Here is a 21311-nt window from a genome sequence, read left to right as displayed (position 1 = left end):
AGTTCACTAATCTCCTAACGCAAATGTCTTTCCAATCATAAGCCCTCCCAATTGCCCTATTTCACTATGACGTCACATCGAGACAATCTATATATTGTTTAAATGCAAAGGATCATGATTGTCGGAGGGGGTCAAATCAACGCAATTTCACCGAAAATTGTTCTAAAACCCGTATCAATCTGCGAAGAGAAGTAGAATAGCCAGCAAATGCTCAGAATATCTTTTAGTACATATTAACACATATTATTTAACTGTTTCGCTAGGAGCAAATTTTGCTGAATTTTCTATTGGATTTGGCGATTCTATCCCCCACATAAACAAGCAGTGACGCCATAGTGAAATAGGGCAATTACTTAAATGTCTACTTACACAAATATTCCAACCCCCTCTCCCCCCATCACAATTATAAGCCCTCCCATTTTTTGGGTGCCTACATTGCTTTTAAAACATCTGTTCAGTCATTAAAATGCAAAGTCATAATAATTAATTTAAAAAACTATAATTAATTTTATTTTAGTAATAGTATTAATCATTTCTTTAATAACTAGACTAAGAGTAATTTACATGTCAATCAATCAAAAATTAAAAAGTATAAAAATTTTAATGAAGTATTTTAAGACTTCAGCTTAGAACAGTCCTTAAAATTTTTTACTTTTAACCACAAATAATAATTGTTAATTTCTCGCATGCTGATTGGCTATTTTTTGCAATCGATAAGAGGACAGACAAATAAGCCGATGTCAACAAGTGCCCTTTTTTTGGTTGTTTTGATCACTAAAAAACGTTGAAAAAATGCTTGTTAGTGAATTTTTTGTGGTAAACAAAATTGAGGTCCCTTTTCTATGGTCTACTCTGACTAACTTATCGAACATGCAATGGCGTCAGTATATGATCTCGCTGCACTCATGGTTCCACTAGAGTTTGGATCATATGCTGACATCATTCCATATTCGACAAGAGTACAGACCATAGGAAAGGGACCTTGATTTGCAATTAAAATTCATTACAGGGTAACAATGAAGTACATGTGTAATGGAGCATTATCAAGTGACATTGCAGCAACCATGTTGGTGCTGTACCAAAATCTATACATTTTCTATACTCCAGGAATTGAACTCTATTTTATGCAAAAACTATGCAGAACGTTTTTGTTCTTCAACATGGCTGTCTTCTCATGTGAGTGAAAACGCTGTAGATTGTGCATTTATAGTCATAATGAAATAGGGCAATATTGATTGTTGATTGCTGTTACAGTGAAAATTACTGTATATGGCGACCCACTATTTCAAAACTTTGGTTGGATTTTGTTTTTTCCTCTAGCTGCCAATCATCTTTGTGGGCGGGACATGAGCAAATAAATATACCTATCACTCAGCTTCGCCTCTTCACTAGTTCTCCAAATGATTTAGAGCTGAGATACTTTCAAGGAGTCCATTTCCCTAGGTCTTTTCCTGTCCTTTAAGATGAAATGATTTCTTTGCTGTGAATGTATGGTAGACAGATGTGAAGGAAGAGGGACATCTGCAGCTCCTGTTTTGCCAAGATTCTTGATTCCTTCAATCACACTTGGGCCCTCGAACTTGACTGTGCATTTAAAGGGGTTTTTGGTGATGTCTTGTTCTTTTGATCCCTTAAATCTAGTCTCCATCTGCAGAGAAAAAGAGAAAACAAATGAAAAATTTTTTTGTATGATTCTCCCCTCCCCCAAGAATCTTGTCAAAGTGCCTGTTCATATCTCTGGTTTCTGTAATGAAGTGATTAACACAGTTTTTGTGCTGAGGTAACCACTTAAAATTAAAGGACTATTCAAGGAGTATACAAGGACCCAAAAATGAATTTTCAAGGAATATGTTCAGCTGACTATGCCAAGGTTTTACGTGGTGGTTGCACAATCTTTCTGACTAGATCTAAGCAAAAATTCAAGTAGTTTTCAAGGAGTTTAGTTAAAATCGTAAAATTCAAGAGCTTTTCAAGTGCCCTTGAAAACGTGAATTAAATTCAAGGAGTTTTCAAGGAATTTAAGAAGTAGCACGAACCCTGTTAACACTGTTGGACAGACTGTTAATGATATCAATAATGGTACGGATACTCATTATGAGTCTATGAATAGCTAACTTATGAGGCTAGATGGTTATCAAAAACAGCTGCAGCAGTACATGCATGAAAACTTACGGTAAATTTTACTTTCTCCAAAACAGGCTGATCACATGAACCAAAAGCATTCTTCATCCATTTGTCTTTTTCCCCAATTTCTTCTTTATTTTCTTCTGTTATTTCAGACTCAACGATTACTTTTTCACCTTAATTTGTAAAAGAAGTTGAAATAAAATGGGTAAACCCTAGGCTACATGTATGCTGGGGTGGAGGGGTACTCACCCGGGGGAGGGAGGTACTCAAGCATTGCCTGTTTAGGGTAGGGATGTGCCGCTGAGCCCTGACCCTGTTCCAGAGTAAAATCACTGAAATTCATACCCTGTTCCAGAGCAAGATCGCTGAAAACCATACCCTGTGCCGGTATTGCAAAAATAGATACCCTGTTCCAGAGAGAAGAGAGCGTGATTTCATAATTACCCTGTCCCAGAGCGAGAGCGATTTTATATACCCTGTTCCAGAGTAGAATCGCTGAAAACCATACCCCGTTTGGCGGCACGTACCTGTATAGAAAATATAGGGGAGTACTCCCCCCTCCCCCTGGGGTACTCAAACCCATTTCGGATAGAGTGAAAAATCCATACCCTATTCAAGACAAATAAGAAATTGTATACCCTATATAAGGCACATCCGGACCCAGTGTTATAGGAATTTCAGATGCTTCACAAATTTTCTTTTTCTTTGAATTTTTATTCTCTCATGAGAAGAGTAAGACAATTGGTGCTAATTAACTGAACAAAAGAAAGTGTGTAAGGGAGTCTGGTAGTAGAGGTCAATAATGCCATCGTGCAAACGTCCTATTCAATTTAATGCTGGTTTTCAAGTCACTCCATAATGTAAGGTTACAGCAAATTAAAATATTTACCAGAATGTCTCCTCTTTCGTCTTGCAGAGTTTTCTTGACATAGAGGATTGGAATCCATTTTCTTTAGCCTGAATTCACTGAAATAACCCTTAGAATAGCAAGAATGAACCAATTGAACATAATAAATGTAATGTGTAGTTCCTGAAAATGTCCACATCCCCGCCATGGAGGTGTAATTTGTAAAAGGACCCCCCTACCCCCAGTAATTTTGTTCTTTCTCTGACCCTCCTTTTCAGAATTTCCAATTTCCTCTGTGAGTGAGGTATGAATATTTTCTGGAACTACACAATCATACATGTAGCAAAGGCTAACAAGGTTGTTATATATGGACTTTCTAATATCTTCTCTAATATATACCAATAAAATTGTATATTTCAAACATTTTTATTTATTAAAATGATTAGTTATATGGATATTGAATGGAATGGAAGGATGGATGAGTGAATGGATGGGTGGAATAACTGAATGAACGTGAATGGATGAATGGATGAGTAAATGGGAGGAGATGAATGACTAGATGGATGGATGTATGGATGGGTGGATGAATGGGAGGGTTGAATAATTAAATGGACATGGATAGATGAATGGATAGGATGGTTAAACAGGTGGAGATGAATGGGTAGATAAATGGGAAGATGGATGGATGGGTGGAATGAATAATTGGATAGATGAATGGTTGGGAGGGTTAAATGGGCGGATATGAGTTGTTGGAAGGATGGGTTCAAACAAAAATGCTAACCTGGCTCTTTTTGTTCAGCAACAAATCTGCCAAGGACTGGACATCTTTTCCTGATAATTTCTGTTGCTTAAGTTCCGTACAACCAAGAACATCAGTTACAGCCTGTCAAATGTAAAATTATCACAGTTATGATGCACTGTGTGTTAATTACATTTAGAGAGTGTTTGCATTACTGACTCAAGCATGAAGCCTGAGAAAATGCTTTGTCCAGTAACAATTCGTTCAGTTCAATTATGTTGGAGAGATGCAAAACTGCAATATGCATAAAATTAGCCTCATTAGCATCATTGATGATCTAACCTTACTGACCCGACAATATTTCAATTTTCAATTTACTGTAAACAGAAATATATATATTCCCATCACAATAAAGACCCAATGAAATTGCTAAAAGACTCCAAGTCTTGCTCAATATTTTCTCAATCTGTTCTTCGGTACTGTAAAATATTATGTTGAGCTATGCTTTCCTGCCATAACTTTGGAATGTTGTCATAAATCCATAAACAGCAGACAAGTATTCCGGGAGGGGGGGGTGGGGGGTACACTTACCCATTTAGGGTAGAGATGTGCCGCTGAGCCCTGACCCTGTTTCAGAGTAAAATCACTGAAATTCATACCCTGTTCCAGAGCATGATTGCTGAAAATTATAACCTGTTCTGGTATTGCGAAAATGGATACCCTGTTCCAGAGGGGAGAGAGCGTGATTTCATATACCCTGTCCCAGAGCGAGCGCGATTTTATATACCCTGTTCCAGAGTAGAATTGCTGAAAACCATACCCTGTTTGGCAGCACGTACCTGTATAGCGAATATAAGTATATGTATATGTTTACTATTAAGTATTAATACTATGTTTACTATTAATAATAAAGCCATGGACTTTACATAGCCCACACTTAACTGATGAAAACATCAATTACAATGCTGTGCTCTATAACAGCAGCAACCTATGGATAAATTGAATCACTGTAAAAAGCTTTGTGAAACTGACGTTTCCAACGAAGGACTAACGTCCGAAAAGCCAGTTTCACAAAGCTTTTTACGGTGATTCAATTTATCCACAAGTTCCTGCTGTTATATTCAGAAACACTGATGCATTCCATGCTAGTACTCTACTAGTTATCACTGCTTTAGATATAGTGCAGTATATATCTTCAAATCTGATATTAGGGAAATATCAACCAAAAGCAAGAATTATTTGTACAGACTGAGACTTTGACTAACCTGTAAGATGTACTGCTTGTAAGCTGCTTTCATCTTCGTTACCATAATGTAGGGTGAGAGGGGATAGTAGACAAGATATACCTTATCCTTAAATGTGGATTGTGAAGTTTTATTTTCTAAGAACGCCAGATGGATCCACAGTGCATTGTTGTAAAGCTGGACACAAACATCCTGCATCAGACAATAATTACAAACGTTTAGAAAAACAATAGAAGTGGGGTAATATCATTATTGGGAATCAAGGGAATGCACTTGTCCTTCAAATCTGGTAACTTCTCCCTGGTTTGATTCCTGGACTCAGCATCACACATGAGTATACAGTTTAATAAGTCTTTTGCAACAACAGGTCGTGTGACCCTACCCCCCATAAAAAGAGACGTTGTGTCAAAGTGAACACCAAAATGGAGCATTACCACATTAAAGTATAGCTGTAGTTTTGAGCAGATTTGGGTTTCAAAGTTCTTGGGATCTGTTAATCCACTGCCTCTAGCTCTCTCAGGATCTATAAACAAAGGGGATATTTGGATATTTTTGAAATTAAATATTTAAGATAATCATGGAAGCAAGGCTGGTTCTAGCTGCTTAATTACTACAATTTTCATAAACATGCAACCTCTGTGTCTCCGAGTTGCATGCTGAAATTTGGTTTTTTGCTGCCGCCAGTCAAAAATATGAAAGGTACCGACTGATAAGGTTTGATTGATGGCGGTGAAAAACCAAATTTCTGCATGCAGCTGGAGACACAGAGTTTGCATGTTTCTTGCATTAACACTCTATTAAAGGGGTTTGAACTGTCATTTCATTTAGTCTAGAGAGCTCTGGAGCCTCTTTTTAATTTTGTTACCTATGTATGTGGCAAAGATTCCGAATCTGAGTCAATCCCTTTGAGAATGCAATGATGAGGTCAATAAAGTTCGTATACGAAGAAAAGATTATTAGGAAAATGTTATGCCCAAGGTTAGAGGTCTGTTGAATTGATGCATAGAAACCTCAAATAACATACCAAACCCTGACAATAAAAAGACATCCCATTCCTTGGTTTTAGGGTGAAGTTGGTGATCTGAAAATAAGATAATTAATACAAGTATATCAGCAATGATTTAGCATCTCAATCAATCAATCAATCAATCAATCAATCAATCAAACCATCAACTAAAGTCATTAGCAGTGGGGTCCTATGCATAACAAGATAAAAGGTTAAAAAAACTAGGGTTGGATTCAGAGTGAAATTATAGAGGTACAAAAATGGAAGGTACTTTATGTCACATATACAATATGAAAAGCCAGGTGTAAACAGATCAGACTATTGTGTATGGGGAATGGTGATTTCATGACCAAACTGATTCCAAAGAACCCTTAGACAATGGACTAAACATCACATATGACTAAGAAAAGCTTCGTTGGTGCAGTGCTTAGTGCTCCCGGCTTTGGTGTGGGAGGTTCTGGGTTTGATTCCTGGCTCATTCCAAAATCGAGGTGTCAAAACCTGGCTCTTAACATTGGGGATTGTGAATCCCTCTGGGCTTGGATGACTACGTTAAATGACGGTCCCGTCTCAATAAAATTAGAAGTAAAAGAACCACTGAGTAATGCAACAAAACCCTGGCTGTGGCCACTCTCAGTGTCAGCAATTGAGGCCGGCTTGAAGTATAGTACCCAAGCTATTGGTGAATGAGGCCTCAAAAAAGGGCATTACAACCAGTAAGTCCAATGGTACTGAATATGAGTGCTGGAAATGCAGAAAGCATAAACAGGAAAGAAATGTGGTCACACTATCATGGAAACATGAACCAAAAAACAATATCGTCAACTCTACATCCAAGGTCTCATGGTGCAGACATTGTTTAGGTATTTAAGAAATGAACATGAAGACATTCTTATTACTCAATCATTCCTTTTGCTTGTGCAATTACCAATCACTTATCACCATTAGCATTTTGCCCTTTCAATCTTTTTTGTAATAGCTGTAATTTCATGTTCTACTAAACATTTTGAGATTGCAGACTTGACTTTGCCTTTGACAGGGAATTAATCCATGTTAAATTTGAATGTGAATGAGGACGATTTTGTATCTGATTTAGACATCTCCCTGGTTGACTGATTTCTACAGTATTTTCCTCACCATTTATTCATAATATTCGATAAGCAAATATAACTATCATCATAAGTAATATTCTATTGCTATTTTTCAATCATAATCCCAAGTACCCTGCGAGCAGAGGTTTTTTTTCTGACCCTCCTTAGAGCTGGCTCCAAGGAGGGTCAGAAAATAAACCTCTGCTCGCAGGGTAAATTCCAAGAGGAAAATGCACCTATGAATGGTAAATTAACTGGAACCGGTTGTAGGAAGGGTGGATAGCACTATCCAGTGGATAAATTTATTGGATAACAGCGTCGATTTATCCACTGGATAAGGATTTATCCATGGAAGAGCACTATCCACCTAACATTTGATTGTTCGACACAGCTGATGGGAAGAAAACTTAAAAGAACAAAATCAAACAAGCAATTGAATCAGCACTAGTAAAAATGTTTAACTTGAAGATCATAGTTTACTTACAAATCAAATCCAATACGGCAACTTGTTTATCGGACAACTTTTCGCACAGGAGTTTTAAAATTCGACTGACGCTTGCTGATTTTGTTGCAGTTGTTCTTTGAAAACCTTCGTCTAAAAATCCTCTATCTAATAAAACGTCTATAAGTTCATCTTTCTTGAACTTGTTAAAAAGCTTTTTGAGGGCATCGCGATGCATTTTAAAAAATAAAAAAGATTTTTTTGCTCTCCAATAAAAAATACTGTTATCTTTTGTCCGCCATTTTCGAAAACTACCGCCAAACATATCAAAATGACCAATCAGAATAGAGGATTGGAGTTTACCCACAAGGCCTCACGAGTTCTGATTCCACAGGCAACCCAACAAGAGAGCACGGCAAATGCGCGCACGTATGAAAGCATTTACGACAGCATTTACAGCAAATTTATGGGACGGATTAAAAACATATGTAATTTTTTACTGGGATACCTTTTGCTTATTACACACAGAGAATATGTTCGTTTTCTCTTGATGTCATCATTCGTATCATCATATATCGTTATTCATTAAATACAGGCAAGATGAGAGATGCGCTGTCTTAGATAAATTTTGAGAAAGCCTTGACTGACCTGCGTCCTGCGCAAACGTTGTCAACGCCCAAATGTACAATCAAGTAATAAGGTTTCTCAAACTGCTCGCACTAGTGAGCGCTATCAGAATTCGTCTGAATGTTTTTTCTTTTTCTTCTTCTTCTTCTTCTTCTTCTTCTTCTTCTTCTTCTTCTTCTTCTTCTTCTTTTTTTCTTCTTTCCTTTCTTCCTTCCTTCCTTCCTTCCTTCCTTCCTTCTTTCTTTCTTTCTTTCTTTTCTTTCTTAATTCTTTCTTTTTATTCTAGGTTGTACGGTCGAATGAATGGGCTATTGACTCAGGCAATGAGAGCGAAAACACTAACTGTTTTAGTCAAATCCAACTAGTCGGTCAAATATAGGTGCAAACAAGTTTTGAATTGACTTTAAATTTAATGTTTTCGTTTTCAAGTTGGCACTAGCTTTTCGTTACTGGTAGGATATCATCCAATCCGAACGCAGTATTGATGATATAATAGCTAGTTGGATTTGACTAAACTAAATTTGCTTTGATCGATGGATACTTCTAGCCTGCCGTGCAGACGTTTTTAGGCTCGTTCCGACACTAAAAACGGAACGAGCCGGCACTAAAAACGTCTGCACGGCAGGCTATCATACTTCTCAACTTCACTGGAAACGAATATCATTTAAAAAATTATTTTACTCAAGATGATGATTAGAGGAATTTGTTTGTGAAGTTAAAATATATGCTTAGTACTTTTCTCAAGTTTTCTATCAGAAGGGAGATGCTTTTGATTGGACGATAATATCACGTGATCTTTGTCGCTGTTTTCAAAAGCAAACGTGAAGCACGCGAAGAAGTGACTCCATAACAACACTACTAACTGCTTTAACCTGAATTTAAAGGAAATTATCCTCCCTAAAAAAGGTAAATTAATGCCAGATAAATCTCATCATATTCCATAGAAGCTATGGACAATATTTTTTAACTTATTTGTATCGTAGTTCCAAGCGTAAAAGTGCTGACATGCTGAAACTGTTTTAAGGTGACTGACTACTTAAGCAAGTAATAATTAGAAAACTTTATTAACAAAAATGTTTTATTTTACTTTTTAAGATATGTTAATGTACAGAATCTAACGCTGATTCTAAAAATGTAAAGAAAAATAAGATGTCCCGAGCTCGCTTTCGAGTTATTGAATACTACCACCTTGACAAGTTTTCGAAAGAAAAATGGCAAAAACCAAGCTTTGAACAAAAAAATTAAAAACTAAAAATTTAGAAAAGCTACAGAAGGAATTTTTTCATGACATCGATTTTAAACTCTATTTTTGATGACTAACTTAAAATATTTGAATAACGTTTTGAAAATAAGCTCGAAATATGGCATTTTGTTTGTTCAATTTACCAAAAAAATTGTACTCAAACGTGGTGACAAGAAAGACACAAGCAACGGGTTTTTTATGAGTTTATAATTAGGTTTTTTCAAAATTTGACAAAAGAGTACTTCATTTTAACTTGTTGTTTTAGGAAATTAATAATGATATAAATAGGACTGAGTGGATTCCAATAGACGACTTGCACTAACAAGTCACGTGACCCCACTTCCTTTAAAATGAGCAGCTGCGCTAAAATGACCAACAGAAATGAAAAGAGCACCTCGACATTAGTAGGGTGGCGGAGTTTTAGCTCACAACAAGCGAAAAAGGAAAAATGACATTCAATATAAAATGGAATGGCAAATGCTGGATGACAAAGCACATTTTTCCATACATGGTAGGGTCACGTGACCTGTTAGTGCAAGTCGTCTATTCGGTCTGTAATCATACGAGTCAACAAATAGAGGTTATTACACTATTACAGCCGGATAATTTTACGAGTGAAAGCGGCCGTATTTTTTTATTTTTCATTTTTTAATACAAAAATACAGACAAAGAAGTACAAAAATACAAAATACAAAAATACTGACAAAGAAATGACCGTAAATAATTTTCGCTATTGCGGACGCTCGCTATTACGGACATGAAGTGACGGTCCCGAGGGTGTCCGCTGTAACGAGAGTTGACTGTGTATCAGATTTGAGGAAATTGTAATAGTTAGGGACTGGTCAGAAATTAGCAGGGTGTGCAATCTTTACTAACATAATGTCATAGAAAATCCTGTTTATCAGACACCACTTCTAAACGACAAACTTTTCCTTTATTTTAGATTAACTATTACCTTTTTCGCTCTTGTCGAGAAGAGCTTTGCAAAACAAATATAATGGCGTTCTGGTCAAGAATATTTCCGTGCATCAGACGCACTACTCGAGTTCAAGCATTTGAGCCCGCCCGCACTCGTTATGGTTTAAAGAAGTTGGCCATCATTGCTGTGGTAGCAGTTGTTATTATAATAGTGCTAAGCGTGTCAATCGCAGTCCCTTTGAGTGTAACAAGTGCATTAAGTAGTGCATCATCTGGAACAAGAGGTGGCCCCACAAGTAACACAACAATTAACGCAACAAGTGGTCCAACAAATGTTTCAACAGGCATAACAAGTGGTCCAACAGGTGGTGCAAGCAACGCAGCAATAGGTGAGTAGTTGTCTTTACTTGCAGTGAAAGAGCGATTTACACAGTACAGCTTTTGCTTATGACTGTTGCATGCAATCTTCTTACTCCATTAGTACAACACGAATTGCTTTTATCGCAGTTGAGCACGTCACTCCGACAAACCAGACTATCGGGTTGAGCTTCGAAGAGCTTGCTAAGAAATCAAATCTTCGAGAGATCACATTTTGATAAATATATCTTTGTTATACAAAGTATTTTTTTTTTTTTTTTTTGTCTTCCTAACTGTGGTCAAACACTATATAGCTTTTGAAGGTATGACCACAGTTTTGAAGGCAGAAGGCAGAAGGCAAGGAATTCTATCGGGCATTTGCCACCGAACAAAATTCATAATTTGCCCCGGTTGACAAAATTTTGAAAGAACACTCCAGTCGACACAATTTCTTACATTTGTAGCAATAATTTCAAATACCGAATGCTTTTTTAAGCCACATGGAGGACAAGGGATTTGTGTGACATTTTTGAAGCCAGTATCTGTGCCATAAAGTTCGCTTTTATCGTAGAAAAGATAGAAATGTAGTGATCGTTCGTACGGCCAAACATACCCGGACTTGTAAACTACCATATTGATTACGGCAGTCGAATTTTTGGTAATCTAAAAGAAACATGAATCAAACTATGCTATGTTTGTGAGCGTTTAGTCTGCTAGTCGTGACCATCGCATTATTCGGTCCTTATTTGATAGCCCCAAGTTTGTGAGTCTGTAAAGCTATTCGCTTCCTATTTCTAAACGAAGATAGGATAGTTAAGATTCGAACAACTCTTTTTAACATACTTGAGAACTTAGGCCCTGGCTAAACGAGAAAACATGTTTCCAGAAACATGTTTTCTTAAATGATGTTTCCAAAGGTGGCAAAACTGTCAGGGAACATCGGGAAACATCTTTACTTAATATCGGTTAGCGCATGCGCACTTTCAAGATAAAGCTAGCGTTGCTAAGTAAAGAACTTTTAGAATGTTGACTTTCGTGGCTAAACGAGGAAACATTGGGAAACATTGTTTCCATGCGTCTTGGAAACATGAAATCGCATGTGGCTAAACTTGGAATCATCGGGAGAACAAGCGAGCGGGAAACATGTTTCTGGAAACTTGTTTCCTCGTTTAGCCAGGGCCTAAAGAACAAAATTGACATCCGTACGAATTAGAGCACTTGTAACCGGTGTTTCAACAAGAGCCTCTTCGCATAGTGTGCACAGTGTAAAAACAAAAAACTTGGACTGCATACATCTCGCCTTCAAATCATTTATCTTTCCTCCCAGTGGCTTAATGAAGCATTCATATTCGAAATGTCGACTATAGATGTAAGACGTTTTGGTAACTCACAGTTCTCTCGACGTATTTGGATGAGCCATGCCATTCAGCGAGTAACTTTTTATAGTTATCAATGGTAGCATAAGCCACGATAATTTATTGCGTTCTGCCTTCAAACTGTTCATACATCCAAAAGCTATAGTCGGTTTGACCATAGTTAGAAAGACGACAAAAAACTTTTTATAAGAAAGACATCCATCAAAACTGTTGTGACCACTCGAAGTTCTGTAGTAAATTTCTTAGCACGACCCGATAGTCTCGTTTTGATGTTACGCTCATTGCAATACCGCTGGTTTGTTGGAGTGGCGCGCTCAACTACGATAACAACCAGAGCAAGCCTCGTCCCCAGGGCCCTCTCTGCCGACTCCAAATCATGGCAGTCGTCGGGGAGAAGACCCTGGTGTTAATAAGCGCTATTGCGGGCGTTTGATTCATATTGACTAGACGCCCGCAATAGCGCATACTCGGTGTTCTTCCGTGTTTAAATAATAAAGTTGTCGACCTTCAATTCCTCGTAGTAGGCTTTCACCGAGTTTCAAGTCATTTTTACTCGTAGATTCTCTTTTGTTCACTGGTTATGAGATAAAATATCCCTAGGCTTCGATCGATATTAGACACACTTAACCGCCGTCTCGGTCAACAACTCGAAGATTTGCAACAAAAAGTAACTAGCGATTTACATATCCAAATAAAGGCAAGTTATGATGAAAAGGTAAATTATACACCGTGAAAAGATGAAAAAACTTACTGACGTTTCGGACGCTAGTCCTTCGTCGGAGTAAAAGAGGAAGCTCTTTTACTCCGACCAAGGACTAGCGTCCGAAACGTCAGTAAGCTTTTTCATCTTTTCAGGGTGTATAATTTACCTTTTCATCATTACTGTTTCATTAGAAACACCGACGCAGCTCACACTAGTTTTTAGCTAGTTATATCCAAATAAAGGCAAGTTGAATAATATTTCTAAAGGAATTTGTAGAAAAGATCGGCTTATTTTGTCGAGTAAATGAATATTTTCTGATCTTGTCGCATTGTGACGGCATGTTGACGAGTACTGTGACTGACATGCATTAAAACGCAACACTGTTCATGATAAGTGTGCTACATTTCACACCCTTCTAATATTCGGTGCGCCATTTTGAATAATTTATCGATGACGTCAAACGCGGAAAGATGAGCCCTTTGTTATATATATTTCCCGCCATGGCCACTTGTAACTCAGCGCTTCACGTCCTGCAGATGTATTTAGCCCATATTCAAAGAAAATTAAAAGTATTAGAGCCTTTACTTCAGTTTGTGAATGTTCCAAATTTCTATACGTATTATTTAAACCTCCTGGTTGGAGACGAAGAAGAAATTGTTGCGGCTCCAGCTGATCCAAGTTGTACATACGACAAGGCAAGTTAATAATAGGTCAACGTTCGTTCAAACATCACCGAGCTATTTTTTCAAAATATTGCTACTTGGGGTCTATCGAGATCACAAGGGAGTCAGTAGTTAAGATTTGGAATAAATATCAACCTCAGAAGACGATAATTTTTATTGTTCAGTAGCCGTTTATTTCGAAGTTGATAACTGAATTGCATAGTTTTGACAAAGTACAGAATCAGCGATGAACAATATTGGCGAGGAAATAACAAGACAAGATTTTAAAGAAATGGTTAAAAACCACTCTAAATGATATGTATCGAAGTATTTTTACCTTAATAAAATCTTTTCTTGGCGAGAACTTTGCAGTTCGTAACTTCAAAACCGTTTCGAATATTTGCTGTTTAGTTACATATTAACACGGGGATACCAATCAAAGTATTGTTGCTTTTTGATTTGTTATAATAGAAGCCTACATAGTCTCCCTTGCATCCATTTTTAGTGTCGGTCTAAAAACGGATGCGAGGGAGACTAAAGCCTACATTAACCGTTCTGAAAAGCATGTGGGGGAAAAATCTAAACCATTTATCGTAAAAAAAGTTGAAAAAGGAAACAATGATTTATCTAACATAAAATGGTTATAGATTGGCTTTCTAAAATATCCTGGGAATAAAGTTATTATTATTATTATTATTATTATTATTATCATCATCATTATTATTATTATTATTATTATTATTATTGAACAGTTTGCAAAGGAGGTTGGATTGAGCGTGTTAATATGTCTACTTGGTATTGCTTCAGTCATTCTGCCCAACGTACCTGGAACCAAGCAGTTGAAGCATGCCGCCTTATAGGTGGTCATTTGGTGGATATCCGTACCGAAGATGAATGGTTGTTTGTTAAGGTTCACCTCATCAATGGTACTGCAGCACATGACCAGTACTTCATCGGCATAAGTGATATTGCAAGCGAAGGCTCGTGGAAGTATCTCGATGGTACCGATGCCACATACGTGAATTGGGCTAGCGGGGAACCAAACGGAGGTCGACGTGAAAACTGTGGAGCCATGTATTCTAATTTTGAGTATAAAGGTCGTTACAATGATAACAGTTGCACGTATAAAGGACGTTACGTTTGTAAAAAATGAAGATAAATTTTAAACTTCCTAAGCAAATGAGCTTTTATCGTTTTCTTTTTTCTTTTTGATTGTTTTGGTTTTATTAAAAGACGTTTGAAGGCAAATGAAGTTACAATCAGAATTTTTTTAAACTTGGCACAAACATACCCCAACATATTCTTGTACAAAAAATTAGATAACAAAACATGTGGGTTACCGAATTCTTTTTTCTTTTTCTTTGCTAAACGTAGTATTCATCAAGGAAGAAACGCGCGTAGAATTGCCACAATTTAAGTACGCCGAAAAGATTAGGCTTTTTTTCGGCGAAGCGATCGACAAGTCGCGAGTAGTCGACCTCAACTTGTCCAGCGTGCAGTAAATCAAATTTAATTTGCATAAAACTGGCGCGAAAGAGTCGCATGTACATTTTCGCTGCTAAAAGATGGCTGAAAATTACTTACTTTCGCTTGGTCCGTGTACTGTTGATCCAAATAGCCTTCTACGTCCCGTGAAAAATTTGAGGGTTTTGTCCTGTTGAAGTTCGAAACGCGTATGGTTCCTCAATAAAATCATGTAGATTTTACAGCGGTTTTTGACACAGGGAGCCCAATTTAGATTAAAGTGAATGGTGAAAATAAAATCGGAAAAATTAAATATTTAATATTTTTTTAAATTCGAGATCAAGATAATGTCCTCCGTAATGCGAAAGAATAAGAAAATCAATAAAAAATGCACTAGAACATTTTTTTTTCGCGCGCGCCTTTGTTTTCCTATGCAATTCCCCTATGGTATCTGATGTCGATCTTATGTATATATACTCTGACAAGGGAGGAAACTTCAGTTACCATATTTGAACAACCAACTCACTTTAAACCACGATTTAATTGTCTTTTAAACCTCGAACTCCACAAAAAACTTGATAAAAATGATTCCTATCATGGGGACTCATTTATTTCAATCATTTATTTCAATCATTTATTTCAATCATTGATTCATAATTTTATGTAAAACAATAAGTCTATCAAATATGATGTATTTATAAAGTTGTTTGTAATTATTATTGTTTAAAGATTTTAATGTATACCACTTAACCACACTAAATATCTATATAGTTATATTTTTATATGTTTTATCAGATCTTCTTGTAAAGCGCCGTTGAACCATGGGGATATTAGCGCTATATAAATCATAATTTATTATTATTATTATTATTTATTATTATTAAAACTCTGAGTGAAATTTTCGTGCAGAAAATGTTTCGCTTGCAGAAAATGTTCTGCCATGTTATGTCAAGGTTACTACCTGCGTAGGACTCGGGCGAGAACGAATTTCGACCTTACTACTCTCCCGCACAGTATTTTCGTAACGTGCCAGTACACGACCCACCACCAGCCACCCTACAGAACTTTTTCTTGCCAAGGATAAAACATAAAATTCTAACACCACTACTGTTCATCATTTGCGACCGTTTGTGAAAAGTAAGATTGTATTTGCTGTGGGCTGAGGTATTCCTCACAGCTAAAGAGCTTTGAGCCATCCATATTTCGGGCAAATCTCACATCACGAGAGACGGCATTTGGATCTTGCTTCTGACTTGTGGCCTGACCAAGGTTGAACTTCTCTTCCAAGTATTGCTCTTAGCGTCATTGAACCGATTGGCTTTTCTATTTGTTTTCAAAGCTCACCCTTCAGGTAAAGTAGCAGTGGCAGATGTGTTGCTATGTGCAGCTGATGTTGTTGACGAAATGACGCTATCGGCACCTTCAGCTAAAAGAAGATGATACCTTTTCTTTGCTGAATCAAGAAGGCAGTGGCGGATTCAGGATTTTTCAAAGGGGGGTTCCGGCCCGTTTCTTAAACTGCGTATAATTCACTTTTGTTTAGTCGATGTCTGACAAAAAAATTGGCTCTAATTATCACCTAATTTACTATCTAGTAACGGAACTTTAGGTAAAGGTAAATTAAACATTATAACAGCAAATATTTATCATTTCGTGTTCAACATTATCCTTGTGGATACTTTTAAGCAAAATTTATATAAGACAGATTTCTATTACCTAAAAGATCAAACCTTCAAGGGGGGTTCCGTGGAACCCTTCGAACCCCTCCTGGATCCGCCACTGGAAGGGAGTCCCTTTCAGGAGGCATCATCTTGCATTGTCCGAATGAAAGGTGTTTCTCGAGACTAGAGTAACGTTGGTACATCTTCACACACCCTTCATTTGGACAAGTAAAGATTTCACCTATAGGTGAACTGTCTTGCTGCACCCCTTTCGGCTGCTGGTCTTTCACTTTCAAAGAACTTTCCTTCGAAACATTGACAAAGTCGCAAGTGGAAAACTTAGTCTGGAATAAGCAAGTCTAAAGATAGTCTGGAACTACAAGTAAAAAATGAACAGCCTTTTATCACGTCACCAAAGGGCAATGCAATGCAATACAAAATGATGGGGTTCCGAGAAACCATGCAATTACTATCCAACAACAACAAAAAAAAAACTAAAATAGCATAAAATTAACTTATTTTCAAAGATTTTGAGATAAGTAAAAAAAGGGAAAAGGGTGAATTAAAAAAAAAAAAAAAAAAAAAAAAAAGAACTGGAAAAGCCTTGGGCAGCTATTTCAGTGAAGTTTGGGTTATTGCTCTAGCTGCTCCTAATAGCTGAGCTACAGAAATATTTTTAAGAATGAAATTACCTCTGATTTCGCTTTCTTTTAACAATTTTCTTTTGCCTATTTGAAATGCCTTCCAAACTTTTATACCCTTATTACTGTACTCGAAATTGTTCAGGAAACTGATTCCGGCTAGTTTTACTTGAGGCACTTTGGAATGCATTTCCGTGTCATCTGCATCGACCAGAGCAACACGGACACCATTTAACCCACCTTCAGATACAATAGCATCACGGAGATCTTGAGCATTCTGCACATCGTGGCCCTCATTGATGTATCGCCTTATGTGAGCCTTTCCTGTCGCACGCCCCCTTGCCTCCTTGGGTGTCGCTAAAATCAGCCCCACGAATGCTGATTCCAGTCTTCGTCTTCATCAGACAACAAGACGCTATCAAAAGTGAGCTATGGCATCCAGCGTTGTCCTGGCGAACATCAGCTGTTGTAATCTCTGGATGCTCAGATTTCAGTGAACGTAAGGTGTGCTCTAGGATACGTACGACAGATAATGTGTCTTGAGAGCATTTCTCAGCAATGTGAATAAAGGACTGAGTTTGCAGGTGTCCATCCAGAGACTTGTTATGTCATGCATTTTCTCTTGTAAAATACATCCAACAGCGTACGTTCAACTAAAAAAGTACGGTGGTTTTTTCAATAGAATTCAATCTAAACCATATAATACAGTCCGTGAATTAGTTGAATTAACTGAATCCACTTCTGTTTTTTGCCTAGATAGTCATTGTTTTGAGAAAATATCCAAAAACCGTGTTTTTGAGCAGTTGTATGGGCTCACATGAGGGGGCGTGAGCTTGAAATCGTCGATGACCAAATGTTAACAGATTTTTTCTGATGAACATCGGGATTAAGAGTATTTCTGTAAAAAAATTTCCGTGTAAAAATACGCTTTTTAGTAAACCTTTTTTTAAAAAAGACTTGTATGTGAAACATGGTTTCATATATTCAGGGTTTAAATTCTCTTCGAATTTCGAAAATATCAATTAGGCAGCATCGGGAAATGACTGGCTTCTGATCTGACAAAGGCAACCCAAACTGGTGTCAAGCTTAGTGTCGCTGTGGCTCGCAGCAAAAACGTTAAGAGAAGAGAGGCATTTGATTGGACGATGCATATCACGTGACCTTCTTCGCACGTTTTCACTTTGAAAACCAACTTGAAGTAGAAAGAGCGACGCCATAACTCTAAATACTGTTTTACTGGCATTTTCCTCCCTGAAAAAGGTAAATTAATTCAATATTGAACCTTACATGTTCTGTAGAAATTGTCGATTATACTTTTACCTGTTCTAACTGTTTTTCAGCGTTTTAACGGACGTCATTTTATTTGCAAACTTTTGAAAAACTTGCAGACCAATCTAATTGTGGAAACTCGCTAAGGCTTTTAGGGAAAAACATATTAGCTTAACTCCAAGAAAGAATGTATGCTTTAGAAAATGTCTTTCTTTTTTAAAACATGAACAATCTTTGTATTCATATTTTAGTTCAAGCGTCAAAGTTGTGTTTTTAGCTTTTGTTGCTTCATCAATCATTTGCTGTCTCTGTTTTCTTCATTTTGACAAACCTCGGTAGTCAGAAAAACTGTTTTAAGATTATAATTTAAAGCCTTCCGGTAAGTTTTTCTCATGCTATCCTGAAATAGGTTATCTTCTGTACAGTTCAGTTTATTATTTTAGTTTACTTACTCCATGATTTTGAACAAGGCTTTAATAAAACATGTCTTTTTTTACCAATAACGAGCCAAATTCTTGGTAATTTGTCCGCCATTTTGACTTCCGTGACTCCGCTCAGTTTTGTCGGCCAAGTACGTTAATAGTGGCTTTGAAAACCATGGAAAAAGAAAAAACATCGTTGAAAAAAAATAATTCACAGGTCGGGAAAGAATCATATGAATCTTGAGCTTTTGCTTATTTAGCTAATGTGAAATATTTGAAGTCTTGTAACTAATGAGCTTTTATCAGGTATTTTCAAGTTAGTCAAACAGAAAATACTATACGAGCTAAAAAGAGCATTTTAGGATAAATAAAGCTGTATCTTAAGTTTGGGAAAAAATAAGTCCAAGATTCGCGAAGATAGAATTTTAAAAAGTGTTGATTTGTATTGAGTTAATCGTATGGGGTCGAGTGTTTTCAAAGTTTTGAAAGTGCCCGAGTCGCGAAGTTTATCATATGTAGGGCAAAATGCAACGCAAAAAATCCCTCTTGAAACCAATATAATGTCCGTGCACTGTCATTAATTCTGAACTATCAAATCAAATGTAGTTATGGTTCAAAAGAATTTTATTTAACAGACACAGGATGTTGAGAGAACACGAGAGGAGCGTAGGAAACCACGCGTAATAGATTAAAATTTGACAGTTGCAATACTCGCGCGCACTAAAATGACGCGAGCGCGTTTTGATTTAACAGATCAAAAACAGTTTTCAATGTTTGATACTCTGATCAAAACACGCGGGATGTTGAGAGAACACGAGAGGAGCGTAGGAAACCACGACGCGTAGCGGAGTGGTTTCCAGCTTCTCGAGTGTTCTCCCAACATCCCAAGTGTTTTGATCAGAGTATCAAACACAGAAAACTGTTTTTGATTTGTTTTATAAAATAACAAACTCGTGAAAAGATCGAAAAAAAGCAAATTTAAGTAAATTCTCCCTACATGCCGTCTTATTCAATGAGCGCGCGCGATAGATTAAAAATGACGATAGCGTGTTTTGATACTCTCATCAAACATTATTTTCGACCAATCATTAGCGCGCGTAGTATCCCAATTATTTTATAAACTCTCATCAAACATGGTTTTCGACCAATCGTAGCAGCCGTAGTATCCCAATTATTTTATAAACTCTCATCAAACATGGTTTTCGACTAATTATAGCGCGCGTAGTATCCCAATTATTTTATAATCAGAATTCAAACGTGTGTCTTCATCATTACGTGTGCTCTCTTCTATCAAGCTTTGGACAAGAATACTTCAAGGCTTTCTCAAAAAAATAGAAAATATATCATCGATCACTGAGTTTAAACAATAATTATTTGGCAAGTTTCCCTTGGATCCCGGTGAATGAAATGTTAAATCTTGAAAAAAAGTGCTTCAACCGAAAGAATGGCAAACGTAAATTATCACGTCAAAACCAATAAAAACATGCATAAAACATGATTCCTATCGACAAAGTTCTTAATCTGAATCAGAATCCAAAGGAAGAAGCCGATTAAAGTGGTGTTTTGACTGATTAAGTCCAGAGCAAGATGATCGTACTGAATTATTTCCAGCGATGGCATTCAAAGTTACATTTGGAGCTGGTGAAGTTGTACACATTTGGGACTACTTGATTGGTCTTTCCGAGGCCCATTTACGGAAAACATTTATCCAAACACCTGTACTCTTTCTAGTGTTCTTATTTTCTTATGTTCTTGAACTTTTTAGTTTTCTTGTGGTTTCTTCGTCTGCCGATGCAAAACATGAATTCTTTTCTGCTTGCAAAAAAGAAAAGTTTACAGTTTGCAAGCGTTGCTAGGCAACTTAACTACCAATCATAATCCAGTAATTCGGCCTCGCGAATTACGGAAAAAAGCCCTCCTTCATTAGCCAATCAGCATCATGTAATTTTGCCCTGTATTTGATAATATAAGAAACCTTTACTTTTTGACATCTTATCTTATTCGCGAGATGATAGATAATAAAATATCATTGCGAAACTGCTACAACGAAAAAACCCTTTTTAAAAAAATTTATGGGCAATTTCAAATTTTCAAGATTGTGCTCCGGTTTCGATAAAATACTTCTTTACCACCAATGTAAGTTTTCTCTCATTTGAAACTGATCACACTTGTCATTTTACAGTGTATTGGTAGCGAGTTCCATAGTTTGATAGATCTAGGTAGAAATGAGTTAAGGTAATAGTATTGTTTGAAGAGATTAAGTTCTTGGAAATTGTTTTCGTAGTAGTTTCTTAAGGCAAAATTAGGTTTAGGTACAGGCTGTAGTTATTGCTTAAGACAGGAGTTTATTTTATCGTTTATGCATAGTTAATAGAGGGGAATGAACCTAAAGGCAAAGTGTTCAAAATAAGTTGCTAAGTTTTGAAAGGCAGTTGCAGAGATACGAATGTTCAAACTCATCGAAAATATCCA

At 36.9% G+C, this 21311-nt stretch overlaps 1 protein-coding gene across 1 annotated transcript; it reads right to left on the bottom strand.

Annotated features, from left to right (window-relative positions):
* Nucleotides 1-568: 568 nt before the first annotated feature.
* On the bottom strand, nt 569-7788 carry LOC116307646 (centromere protein N). Its single transcript, XM_031717921.2, has 8 exons — nt 7539-7788; nt 5982-6038; nt 5392-5480; nt 4979-5149; nt 3756-3857; nt 3017-3104; nt 2173-2300; nt 569-1648 (listed from the first exon to the last, which is right to left on the bottom strand). Exons 1-8 carry the CDS (start codon nt 7732-7734, stop codon nt 1406-1408), a joined length of 1074 nt encoding a protein of 357 aa, XP_031573781.1. The 5' UTR covers nt 7735-7788; the 3' UTR covers nt 569-1405.
* Nucleotides 7789-21311: the final 13523 nt, after the last annotated feature.

Source organism: Actinia tenebrosa, unplaced genomic scaffold (genome assembly GCF_029948245.1).
Source record: "Actinia tenebrosa isolate PJP-AT-01 unplaced genomic scaffold, QUT_ActTen_1.0 PGA_scaffold2__45_contigs__length_23673736, whole genome shotgun sequence".
Classification (NCBI taxonomy): Eukaryota; Metazoa; Cnidaria; class Anthozoa; order Actiniaria; family Actiniidae; genus Actinia; species Actinia tenebrosa.
Note: the sequence above shows the minus strand (reverse complement) of the source record. Positions and strands in the feature narration are given on the sequence as shown.